We start from the raw sequence: 13,403 nt of genomic DNA, 5'->3' as shown, positions 1-13,403 counted from the left end.
CAAGATGCAGAGACCTCCTTCGAGGTTAGAGAGATTTGGAGGCCTTGTGATGATCCTGACCCCAGGAGAGGCTTGGCACTGGAGAGGACCAGCCAGCACTATCATTATGTTGACTTTGCCAAGAAAGAAAAGGCTCTGGACAAGGAGCGAGCTATCAAACACAAGTTGGCTATGCTTCATAGGGAAGCGTCCTAAGTCCCCTTGGATTCCATCTCTTGTCCACTGTTAGAGTTGAGTTCCAGGTGACCATGGATAGGTAGGCTGAGTTCTCATTTCATGCTAATCAGGCATTTTGGACACAAATGGGTGGCAGACATAACAAACCATTTTTCTCCTATGCACAGTAGGGACAATTTGAGATGCTTGCAAGATTCTCAAGGAGAATTTCATACTGGTGAGGAGTATTGCCTCAGGTTTTTATTAGACCTTGCTCTCTGCAGAGGCCCACTCTTTGGATAGATATGTTGCACAACAGAGTCTATGAGCACATGCCCAGGCTTATGAGTACAGGAGAAGTGTAAGGGAATGGTGGGCAGGAGGAGGTTCGTAGCAATACAGAGAAGGGGGTGTGAAATGGCAGGCAAGGAAGGGGCTGGGGAGGAAAGGGGGAAGCAAGTGGCAGGTAGAAGCATGGGCGCAGCAAAACAGAGAAGGGGAGGGCGGGCGGCAGGGCTGGAAGTCAATGTGTACCACCTCAAGGATCAATTGGTCCCTTTTTGCATTAGCACTGGTCGACTCGGCTGAGTTCAGTCTTGCAGACTCTTGGGCTTGGATGAAGTTTTGCAAGAGTAACACACTCGATGCACTCTACCCATAATTCGATGGTTCCCACATTGACTTGGATAGCAAATACTGAGGTATTATATGTTACACCAAAATAACATAACTTGTCAAGATGAGAGTCCCGCATTAATCAAAACGTACCCATGAGTGCAATTCTCCATATCCCGCATGCTTAAGGGGGGAGCCCTCAAGAAATGTCTATTTTTGGAACGAGTCTAATTTTGCAAATGGGTAAGAATTTTTGCCTTCAAAGTTCTCATTTTGGCGTCCTTGCCTCCTTTCCTTTTCCATTGAAGTTTGAACATTCCCCAATGGTGCCAACTGGCAGTATGTAGTGATTTCATTATGTATACTACGTGATTTCATTATATGGATGGGCGCAATTTAGCTAGACCCCTTATCATCATACTGCTGTGGATGTGATAAATGCTGTCCAATCTAGCTCATGTTTGTTCCCTCTGGCTGCAGTGGTTCATTCTCTCTAGCCGTGGTGGTTCAAGCATGCTTACAGATCTTGACATCTTGTGAGTCAAAAGGAAAATATGGCAAGCAACAATTATCTCAAGTGCTCTTCAGTGTGTGAACCATTTTCAAGTTAAGATAAAACATGTGTCATGGGCCCTCTACCACACCATGCTGCCCAGTAAGGCAGCCAGTTTGAAGCCTGACATGTAGGATACTGTAAGGTGAAAGAGGCAAGTCAATGCAGCCAAATTTCAGTTTAACACAAAGGGGTTCACCAGTGATGAACCTTATTGTTCGTACTTGTGGCAAAGGCCATCGAACCCATCTTTGCACCACCATATAAGCATGCCACCTCATGGATATGAACAAAGAACTTCTAGCATTTAAAAGCCTCACTCAATAGAAATGACTGATGAAAATAAGCACAAAATTGCCTTAAGTGTTACATTGAAAACCGTATGCACTCCCTCTTCCATAATAATGTGTTCTTCAACTGTAAACATATACAGCATGGAGTCACATGAGTGAGATTTCGGGGTAAAGACTTAAAAGAATGGCTGTTGCACAAAAAACAATTACAAGATTTTCTTAGGGTGCTGCTCTTTTGCAGCAAGCTCTGTATACATGTCTTCTATTGCTTGGGTAAACTGTGCTCTCGCTTGAGGTCTTTTCACCTGGTTACATGCCAAAACAACAAAAGCAATTAGTCTAGCATTTCTAGTTCTAAATCTATCTGATCAGATCACGACACCACACACAGCCTGCATTAACATCTTGAATGTTTTGCCAGCTTTGTACCTTGAAGGTTGGTGTAAGAAGCCCGCTTTCCACAGTGAAAGGCTCCGGCACAAGAGTGACGGCTTTAGCCAATTCAAATCCTCTCAACTAAAAGCATAAAGTGAAAATCCATAGAATACAAGTCAGCATTACACCTGAGAAAATGTATGTTCTTCGAACACTGAATTCATGGACAAAGGGCATGGACACCTTCCATGATTTTTTTTACCTTGGCCTCACACCCTAAGGCATCCATGTCAGCAAGAATGGCGGTTCGCACTTCAAGGTCATCGCATAGTTTCTCCAGATTATTGGAATGCTGCAAAAATGACCAGAACCATCCGGGACAGCGCGCACATTTTTTTTGTGAGTATTTTATATTAAACTTCACCCCTTACTTGGGGGTGGGTGGGTGGGTGCGAGGGAGGGGTGAGTATTGAACTCATGACAGCAGAATACAGCATGAACACTCTATCCGCTAGGCTATCTCCCCCATCCTAACAAAACACTCACTTATGATGCTCTCAGTGAAAAAAAAACCTCCCGATGATGCATTTGGCACCAAAAAGCATATAGGAAACACACAATTGTCAATAGAAAGAGACCTTCATGCCCCTTGATTTAGCCAGCTTTAAGACCTCCTCAGGGTCGACAACAGCGATGGCCACCAGACTGGAATTGAAACTATCACCTGCAATATTTCACTTTTTCATGACATGTCCTAGTGGATGTGTTCACTTTATTCTTTGGCAAAAACTGAAATGGAATTGAAAACCTTACCGTATACGAAGCATTGTGCAATGTACTTGCTCCTCACGTAGACATTTTCAATCTTCTCTGGAGCAATATACTCTCCCTGAGCAAGCTTGAAGATGTTTTTCTTCCTGAAATGGCATTCCACGAAACCTGTGTTTAGGTTTATTGTCTATGATGATGCTTCTTTGCTTTACAATATAAGCAAAATCTTACACGTGCCACAATGGGTCTAAGCCATTCTTTCAAGGAGAATGCCAACGAGAGGCCAACTTGACATGTCATATATGCTATACTATAACATGGTGACAGCAGCAGCTATGCAGATGGAGCCCCAATGCCCACTTAACAGCATCAGCATAGAACATGATTATTGCCCGATAAATTGTATCAACTTTCGCTTATTAAAATCGGCATTGGTTAAATTGACAGTCCGTTCCATGGATTCAAACATCATCCTTCAAAAAAAATGTCTCTAGCTGTAACACACGGAAGCTTTTCTTTTCTTTTTTTTTCGAGAAAAGATCCTTTCATTAGTTATATAAAAACGCCCGTAGGGCTACAAAAGATCCTCTCCTGCTCACAAGAAAAGCAGAGCAGTGAACAAAGCAAGGCAGCCCGGGAGACTCTCCCTAGGTGCTGAAAAGTACAAGCATCAGTACAAGGAACTGAGGGGCTAAATCATACAATAGGAGGGGGGAAAAGCCAAACAGGTGGCCTGTAATGCCAACGGGGGGACCCCGCGTGCAGGATATAGAAGGGGCCGCTGCGCCAGGTGGTGTGGATCCTCAACTGCAGGCTGGGCTCCCGTGTCCTCTCCTCAAGTGTCAAAATAACTGGCGCATGGTCTGAAAATGAGGTGCCAGCGAGAATGCCAACGGAGCCCCCTCGCTCCCCTAACCAGTCGCCCACATAAAAGCGATCAATCCGTGATAGATTAGTCCCTCCCTGCCGGCGATCCGACCGAGAGAAACGAAGACTGTCCTGAGAGCGGGAGAAGGCCCCATGCTGCCATGCATCAGTGATCCTCAGTGACATGCAAAATCGCTCCCAAGCTGCAAGCTCCGTGCCGTGCACTGTAACATGACTGCCTCCCACCCTATCGGCCGGGTCCTCAAGCATGTTGAAGTCTCCCCCAACAGACCAATGTGCGGCCTCTGGCAATGCATCCGTAACCTGGGTCCAGAACTCTGCTCTGGCACTAGCATGGTTGGGCGCATAGACATTGAGCACGCCCAAGAGCTCATCATGCATCCTCAGAATGACATACTGTGCTCTACCAGGCACAATGATCCCTCGATCCACAATGGCCTGCCGCCATACATCTGCAATGACCATGCATACTCCTCCCTGTCCACCCAAAGGGCCAAACCCTGCAGACCAAAAGGTGTCCCATCTACCAGGCATCACCGAACCATATCTCCGGATCCTGCTCTCACCCAAGTGGTGCTCCTGCATCATCAAAATATCAATACTGCCTCCAACCAGGCATCTCTACAGCTCCTGCCTCAAGCAACCACGATAGCGTATATACTGTGCTCCGCCAAGGCCCTGTACATTCCATGAGATGATCCTCATGGATGACCTGCTGAGGTAGAAGCTGTCTCAGCCGTACGGCGGGCCTTCGCAGCGGCTTGGATGGAGAATAGTCCCCATCCGAGCAGCTACGAATTTGCCCACCCGGTGTGCTGCAAGAATCACGGATCAGGCGCCAGTGGGCTGTGCCCCAGCCTCCCGCTCAGACAAAGCAACCTCGTGTATGCATACATATCCAGGGTCGCATGCTAAGTCTGCCACTACGAACGACCAAATGACGAATCCCTGAGGCATCCACACTCCCGGGATCCAAGAAAAAATGAGCCAACTCCCATAGTCGGCCTATCACATCTGTCACCTCCAGATCGCTCACATGGTGGGAAAACTCAACTGCCTGAGTCTTCAAAGTGCTAAGAGCGAGCTCCAGAGTCCACTCCCGGTCGCATGGGCCACATAGAGGGAACGAGAAGGTCACCGCTGCATCAAGTGCCTCCTCCCCGCGGGCCAGAGGTATCACTACATGAACTCGGATGGGTGCTGGCTCGTGGGGGGGCTCTGCTCCAAAAAGCCGTGTGAAAGAGTAATCAAAAGCCTCCGAGCGCTGTCTAGTGCCGAGGCGACTCAACCGACTGCGGATAGATGATATCCGTGAAGCCCGAATCGGCATGGTACGTCTCCTCTGCGGTGCTCGATCAAGATCGGTGCTCAGAGCCCTCCGGATTGCAGGTGACCGCCAGGGGACTGCCAGGGCCTCCCGGGGAGCTGAGGCGGGCGGGGGGGGGGAGGAGGAGGGGGGCGAGGGGGGTGGAGAAGGAGCCGCTGCCGAAACCGGAGCGGGGACGGGAGGCGGCGAAGGTGGAATCGGGGCGATAGGGGGAGGTGGGGGGGGTGAAGGAGGGGGTGCTGGCATCTCGTCGCAGGGGTCTCCTCCTGCAGGGGAGCAAAGCTGTTCCTCACGGGAACCCAGTGATGCTAAGACTGTGGCTGCTGCTGCACCGGTCTCTGGGCGTGCTGCTGTGGCTGTCTCCCTCGACGGCGCCCCTGTCCAGGCTGCCACTCCGAGGTCTCTGTGGCCTGAGCAGGTGTCCCGGAGGCTGCCTGCCGAGCCGCATCTGTGGGCGGGCCGTCATGGGCCTGTTGCTGTGGTGAGGGTCGGGGTCTCCTGCGAGGACAGGCCTTGGCTAGATGGCCGACCTGCCTGCAGATAAAGCACTGGTTCGGGAGCCCCGAGAACTCCACTCTCTGATCAATCCATCCCCCCCCTATCCTAGGTAGCTGAATGACCTTCGGGAGGGAGGAGATGTCGGGAACCAAAACTCTGACTGAAGGTAGCCCAGCTGCTCTGGCCACCGCTGAAGCTGCTGTGGGGCCAGTCTCTAGCACCGAACCCACCAATGCTCCTAGCCTAGAAAGGAGCGGCAGGTACTCACGGCAGAGTCCAGGGAAGCAAACTGTAACATGGAAAAGGCGCTCTCCCTGCTCGGCCGCTGCTGGGGTCAAAGCCATGCTGCCAAGGTCTGAAGAATGCCCGAGCACCCCTGATGTCTAGGGGACTCATGGCTAGGACCTTGGCCACGCTCTGGGCGGTCTCGAACTCGATCTGGTAGTGACCACGGCCCAATAGCTGAACGTCCAGGATCTTGCCCACATCTGCAAGAAGGCGGGCATGTAGAAGATCTCGGATCTCCCCTCTGCTGGGGCGAGTGCCGACTATACGGCAGATGGTGGAGTGTGCCTGGAGGCGTTCCACCTCTGCGGCGGCGAGGCTCGCTTCCTCTTCTGGCGAAAGAGAAAGCCTGATGGGGGTATCCTCAGGGGCGGGCGAGGGGGATGCGGGAGAGTCCCTCTGAGGCGGGGCGGGAGGAGCCTCCATCAGTGTTTGAAGCTAAGTCGAAGGCGGAGTGAAAGCGGAGAGTCCTGCAAGAGCCGAGCTGCACACAAAGGACGGAGAGGGAAGGCGGAAGGCTAAAAGAAACAAAAAAGGAAGACCCCAGGGGACGGAGAAATCAGAAAAAAAGGAGGTAAGGCGGCGAAGACAAAAAAACCCCTAGGGGGGAGGCGGAAAAGCGCGAAAATAGGGGGCGGAGGGGAAGATAAGGCGAGGCGGCGAAAGGGGGCGGGGCGCTGAAGAGAGACGGGAGGGCGCGAAAGAGAGGCGAAGGAGCAGGGGGGGTGGGGCGCTGCAGCGCAGGGGCGCGCAGGACAGCCAGGCAGGAGAGGGGGGGCAAGCGCGAGTGCAGGCGGGGGGGGGGGGGGGGGGGGGGGGGGGGGAGCAGGCGCGATGGCGGGAGAGAGGGGGAGCAGACGCGATGGCGGGAGAGGGAGAAAGCGTGCAGTCAGCGCGAGCCGGGGGGGGGGGGGGAGCGTGAGCTTCAGCGAGCGGACCAAGAACAAGACAAAAGCGTAACACACGGAAGCTCTAGCAGCCATGTGCGTGTATTGGAGCCTTCTCTGTAGACGGGTCTGCTAGACCTTCTACAGCAAACTAAGTGTTATTTGGTGTCTTAATAAGCACCTAATTAGGTGGTAATTCGTCATACAATCCAGTGTATCCTCTGGCGCAACTGACACTCAAGCAGCAAAACAGCGCAAAAGATCCATCATTGAAGGAGAATCAAGCCTCCACCGTCTGCTCACCTTTCCTCCTTATTTCTAGGACGGAAAGTTCAGATTTTCAAAATAAATCTTGATGATTAATGGTTTATAAAACCTAAGATGTAAAAAGGGCATTTACACATAGGCTCTTTGTGAGCATGTTTCACATATTTTCATTAAGTCTAACTACACCATCCTAAGAGGCAATACATATCTTTGTGATAAATATTTTGTATCATGCTCTCACATTATAAAGAGCATATTCCATTTTTCTGAGTGAAAACACATCATGCCTAGGTATCTCCGTACTCCAACCAAGGCAGAGTTAAAAGTATCAAAAAATTCTCATAAAATTAAAAAGGAAAGAACTCTACCAAACTACTACTACCTCACACAATCCCTTAACCTTTCAAAATTTATGTGTGTTCACATGCATCTATTTAGGGAAGGACAGTTTTGATTTTGTAGTGTGTGATTGTACGCAGATTGAGTCTATCTTGTTGCACCTCTCTGTGTGAGAGAACACTCTTGTAAAAGGATCTTGTTACTGATAAAGGATACCTCTTTATCACTCAGTGTGAGTTGTGATAGTGTGCACCATGTCCAGTCATCACTATGGGCACTTCTTAGAAAAGTCTGAGAAGTTTAATGGTTCAAAGTACCATACATGGAGTATTAAAATGCAAATGGGATTGGTAGATCGGGAACTCTGGGCTATAGTCGATGGCTCAGAGAAGAAACCTTCTAGAGATCCTGACGGTATCAATAAGTGGGTAAGCGATGATTCAAAAGCTTTATCCTTCATTATTTGTGGGTTAGCAGATAATCAGATCCATCAAGTGAGCTTCTCCAAGAGCTCTCATGAGGCATGGTCTCGTCTCAAATCTATATTTGGCCAAGTTAATGCAGCAGCACATGTTCAAATAAGCAAGAAAATGCTACAATGCCAAGTGTAGAGCTGAATTGACAAGTGTGAGAACACTTGTCTCACTTTTATCCTCTTATCCACCACGTGTGTGTCATCCATGACACATAAACCAGTACAACAGCCTATATGTCGCATCCATGAGCGCCAAAACCTGTAAACCAGCTTGTATATCACATAAAACCAGAAATTTCAGCAAGATTTAGGATTGTTTTGCTGAAATTCAGCCATTGAGGGTGTGCAAGATGGTGTAGAGTAGTGAAAGTTATCTTCCCCAAGTTGGATATGGCTATGGCGGGCTTAGATATGAAGAGAATTGGTGAAAAATCAAAGTTTTCAGCCTCCAAAAACTTGCTTGAAGCTTAAACTCTCCCAAGAGATGACTCTCTCATGTTCAAATAAGCAAGAAAAAGCTACAATGCCATGTGTAGAGCTGAATTGACAAGTGTGAGAACACTTGTGCCACTTTTATCCTCTTATCCATCACATGTCCCAAATCCAAAGGCCAAAAATTCCAGAATCTTCAGCTCTAAAAATATCCTAGATGATAGCTAATTTTACAATGGGGCTTTGGCAATCCTCGATCTCTGCTGAATTCCGGAGGTAATGACACAAACGGAAATTCCATTGGAGATTGCCAAAAATAGCAACTTTCCCTAAAATTTAGGAGATATCTCTGTGTTCCACCACATGAGAAATACATGTAAGCACCATGTAGAAACCTATTTCATTGCTCGATCTCTCCCAAATCCTCAAGAGTTCTTTCCACTTGACACTTGAGCTCCAAAGCCCATTTTTGTGTCCAAGAAGCCGTCTCAAGTGCCTGGACCATGCTACGAAAACTTGGTCCTCTATATTGGATAATCCCCCATTCCCAAAGCTTGTACATTCTTAATCTTTTGGGCATCCAAATCCCATCCACACACATGAATTCTAGAGATGCCCAAAATGGTGATAGCTGGTACGTGGTGGATGCCACCTACCGGCATTTAACCTCGGAGAGCAGCGTGGTCTACAAACCCATTGGAATCCTGGTACTTTACCACAAAATATGGAAGTAGCTCCAACTCATGAAGAAAAGCCATCCAGCAACACCTATTCAACACAATCCATGTGGCCTATCCCACCAGGATGTCTCAAATGATGAATACAGGGAGGCACATGAGTTCTACACGTTAATGAAGCCAGCACCCTCCGTGAAGGAAGAAGATGAGGAGAGCAATGACAATGCCTTGAATGAAGACAATGATGCTAGTGATGCGTCAGGCAACTAGGAGAAAACAACATAAGAGAACATTGTAGGCTCAGAAGCCAGTGGCCCGAGCAAAGTACCTCAAGACCCTCTCCCGTCATGCCTATCTTCTGACACACCAATCATAGGATCTTCTGCCCCGAGCAAACAGAAGTACTTCACACTAGACCATCAACCTCATTTTCTCCTCCTGTTGCCTGTACTTCAACACCCGCTACTCCGCTAATGGTTACACCCCCTACCTCTCCAACACCACGGTCCCCAGCTTTGTCTCCCCAACAACCCCCATCCATTACCTCACTAGGGGAAGTCCTAAATGGACTCACAAAGGCCTCCACCTTGCAAGTCAACCACCACCCTCTTACCCCACAAGCTGTAACCTTATCCTTGGAACGATTGGAAGAAGGCGACATCCAAGCACCCCAATTGGGGAGCATGAATAGATGTTCCCCACCGACCGTCCTTTCAACTAGCCGGACCCACTCGACGCCCTCGACATTGATCAAGCAATTAGAACATGCGGAAACCCAACCCAGATCTTAACAGGATCACGGATTTCCTGGACCTCTCCCTAATCAAGGGTTATCTTGAGGAAAAAATTAACCGATGGCCAAGGGCACATCGCAAAGGGGACCGTGGTGGATACAAAAAGCTAATCCAATCATGCATGACCTCAAGGGGGAGCAACCTGTTTGGCGGCGGCCATACCTTCTCAAGCGCAAATTTTGGAAGGAATATTGTTATGCTCCCAGGTACCTCTGAGTCAGCCCCATATACTTCCCCTTCGAACAATGTTGGGCATGGGATCTATTTGATAAAGAGTTGGAGAAGAACCCAAAGTTACAATTCAACTTTCCATGGATACCTCCACTTCGTCCACCCACACTTTTCAATGAGACATGGATGCTTCGTACCATGCAGAAATTCATCCAAGATTACAACTGAGTGCCTGACCGGCTGACCCCGATATCATAATCACCATCCACTTCTTCTGCCTCGTCATCACCCTTCCAGTGGAATTTCCAAACTGGGACAGTTCAGATGAAGGTTCACAGGGCCTCGCCTTCAACGTCAACAAAGGCCCAACACTTGATAGGTACTTGGCTACTACAAGCGAGTACAATAGATGCAAGGCTGGGAGCTACTCATCTTCGAATATATGTCGGAGACAACCTTCAGGACCTCTTACAAAGCCGTCCACCGCACCACCTAGTACCCGAAGTCCCACTTCGATTTCTACTGGAACTATAGCAGCTTCTACCATTGACTCCCACTGTGCTTCACCGCCGATTCCGAGGATGGAACCATGATTAGGGAGGGAGGTATGTTAACCACATTGGGTAACATTACTCTGAACATGTGGCAACACTTTTTGAGCCAATGCGTTGGCCTTGTCTTTCTTTTGGCAGCGTGGTTTCCTTCTTCATGTTGTCTTGATATCCAGTTTTGTATTCATGTATCTAGCTTCCCACTCTCCCTAGTTGCTGCTTCCGGATGCTCCCTACTGATGTATTGTAGGGCTAGATACTTACCTTCAGTCCTTTCTTTTCTTTTCCAGATAGTGTATCAGATGTCATATGGTTGTAACTTTGGTCTCATAGGTCACTTTGGCCTTTTGAAGACGTACTCATGGATCTTATGAAACATATTTTTGTTCTCATAGACCCTTCAGGTCTTTTGTGGACATCAATACAATATTTTTCTCTCTTCGACCTAACGAGACGGTGTTCTAATGCTTGCAACAAAAAAAGAGCTTAAAGGCACACTAAGAACAACTGAAATCCACGAAACCTGTCGATAATCTTGAGTCTTCCACCAGGCAGCCATGCTGCAATATCCCCTGTATGCAACCACCCTTCCTCATCAAGAATCTCTCTCCTGCACATACAGGAAAGATGTGTTAGAATAATGCCTTTTTAAATACATCGCTTAAATTCTCAGAAGACACTAGCAGAATCAATCACGTTTGCACTTCATCTTTGTAGTATCCCTTGAAAACGATTGGTCCTCGGACACAAATCTCTCCCCGAGGGTAAGGCTTGTCATCAGAGGTATAATTCATCTCTGGAACATCTGCAAACTTCACCTCTGAAGCACAAACTCTGAATGTTAGCAAAGCACAAATACTTTCCCTATAGACCACAAAAAAAAAGAGCATACAAAGACTTGTACTTAAAGGCACCACACTCTGAATGTTAGCGAAGCTTTCCCTATAGACCAAAAAAAAAAAAGCATACAAAGTGTTGTACTTCAAGGCTTTGAAAGCTTTCACATCTTTTCCTGGGCATTTCAAAACATCTGATGTCTTGGTGAGGCACTCACCACACGCAGGATTAGGTGATCCAACATGCCCCGATGTGTTATCACCATCATCACACGCAGAAATCACACAAGCTGTCTCCGTCATACCATACCCTTCAGAAACACGGCCTCCAAAACAACTAAAATGACCATACAAGATTTCAGAAAAGGTGAGCTAACAACTCGTAACTTCAAATTGAAAAGGAATGGATTTTAAGCCATACATTCTGAGAAAATCTAGGACATCCGGTGACAATGGGGAGGCTCCAGAAAACATCATACGGACACGGCCACCCAACCTTGCTTGTATCTTGTTGAAAACCAAGCGATCCCAAAGAGGGGATGGTGTTTTTCCTGGCATGACAAAAACATGAGATTGCTAAGCTTTAACGAAACTTGGGCAGCCCTGAACCAGCCAGAAGCAGCCAGGCCAAGCACCCAGCAATGTGAGAACAACCTTAGAAAGGAAAAATGACCCATTGCGCCTAATTGAACACAAGCAATATGAGACCAAGATAAGCCCAAAGAATGTAAAATTCAGATTTGGTATAATCAGCATTACCCCTCTCAAAAGCTTGTTTCTTTGCATTGTAGGCAGCATTAAAAAGCCTTTCTCGTAAACCACCCGATGTTCTGACTGCTGCAGTAATGCTGCAAGAAACCAAGGGAAAACATGAAAAAAATCAAAGCTTTATGCCATTGCATTATCTGTTTAACTTGTGGATAAGTGTGAATTCCTCCCATATCCACATGGGTGTAAAGGTGCCTAAGGATCCTCAAGTTGTGTAAAAAGATGCCTCCTGTTTGGCATATCTATTGTTGGATTATTATTGCAATGCCATTCTAGTTTGCTCCATTCTTGTGCAATCAGTCTTTTTGTTCATTCCTTTAATTTTTTGAGCACTCAAGTTTCTTTTCCCAAAAAAGAGCTAAGAGGCCGGAAATCCTCATCATAAAGTATAAGGTAATGGCAACCTATAAGGGGTGTGGTGATGGCAAGAGAGTCCAGTGGGAGTCAAAGAGAAGAAAATCCCATCATCCCACTCCCTCATGAAGAGAATGTGCTTTACTTGCGCTAACTTAGAAGGTCCCTGTATAGAGGACCAAGTGGCCAGAAGGGTATGAATAAGATCTCTGCAAATCGTAAAAATGCACCCTTATCCACTGTGCCATCCAAACCTGACCAAAGAAAGTTGTGGATCAATCTCAGCAGCTGACCAATGCATCCTTGTGAAAAGAACTAACAGGAGAAGATATACCAGGCTCAGCCAAGAAATACGTAGTTAATCACCAAGGCTTTAGAGGCTAAGTCCAGTTTCCTAGAGCTCCAATGAAGCTCACGAGGATCGGTGCAAACTGCTGTGCAGGGAATACATTGATCCCAACCTGACATCCTACGTACCTCAAAATGCTGCCTCTTGCAATCAAAGGAATCCAAGTTCTGCACCCCAATCGACTCTCACCAAGTCACTAACCCAAAAGCCAACGGATTTGTGCCACTTGATAAGAGCTCTTGCGGGCTAATAAGAAATCCTCCAAGGCAATTCGAAAAGGACAAGGGCAGATGTGGGAGGCCTCGAGATACATAGATGTGGGAGGCCTCCAGATACATAGCAGTGTCATCTGCAAGCTCAGAATCCAAAAGTTCCTCCTCTCTGAATAAGGGTAGACTCAAGCCAGATACTCATAGATCGAAAATATATACTCATAGCCTCAACCAGTGAAATATAGCCTCAGCCACAGTGAGATATAGCAAGGGGGGCACAGGGCATCCTTGACAAAGGATCGAGAGATCTTGAAGCGCTCTTCTCTGTCACACCACATGCAAGTACAGTGCTATGAGAATCACTATCCAATCCTGTGAGACCTATGCATCTAAGGATTCCTTCCAAAAAGCCCCGATCAACTCTATCATATGCTTTCTCAAAGTCAAGCAGTAAAATGGCTAAGGGTCAGTTGCACGCTTTAGACCATTCCACTCCCTTCCTATTACGTACCTAATACTAACCCTTGAGA

The 13,403-nt window shown here is 47.6% G+C and overlaps 1 protein-coding gene across 4 annotated transcripts in view; it reads right to left on the bottom strand.

The window, feature by feature from the left end:
• Positions 1–1,690: 1,690 nt before the first annotated feature.
• Positions 1,691–13,403, bottom strand: part of LOC147632978 (long chain acyl-CoA synthetase 7, peroxisomal-like) — a 72,938-nt gene continuing 61,225 nt past the window's right edge. For all 4 annotated transcript variants that reach the window (XM_086805977.1, XM_086805978.1, XM_086805980.1 and 1 more), the window contains 10 exons: positions 11,950–12,038; positions 11,612–11,741; positions 11,409–11,527; positions 11,051–11,174; positions 10,878–10,964; positions 2,806–2,909; positions 2,631–2,716; positions 2,255–2,344; positions 2,047–2,133; positions 1,691–1,922 (listed from right to left, as the gene is read on the bottom strand). In XM_086805977.1, the coding sequence (XP_086662103.1) occupies positions 1,824–1,922; positions 2,047–2,133; positions 2,255–2,344; positions 2,631–2,716; positions 2,806–2,909; positions 10,878–10,964; positions 11,051–11,174; positions 11,409–11,527; positions 11,612–11,741; positions 11,950–12,038 (1,015 nt within the window). In that variant the 3' untranslated portion in view covers positions 1,691–1,823. The remainder of the gene's footprint in view (positions 1,923–2,046; positions 2,134–2,254; positions 2,345–2,630; positions 2,717–2,805; positions 2,910–10,877; positions 10,965–11,050; positions 11,175–11,408; positions 11,528–11,611; positions 11,742–11,949; positions 12,039–13,403) is intronic.

This window comes from Cibotium barometz, chromosome 12 (genome assembly GCF_041138505.1).
Source record: "Cibotium barometz isolate CiBa-2024 chromosome 12, ASM4113850v1, whole genome shotgun sequence".
In the NCBI taxonomy this organism is placed as follows: Eukaryota; Viridiplantae; Streptophyta; class Polypodiopsida; order Cyatheales; family Cibotiaceae; genus Cibotium; species Cibotium barometz.
The sequence above is the reverse complement of the archived record's forward strand: the minus strand, read 5'-3'. Positions and strand labels throughout refer to the sequence as shown.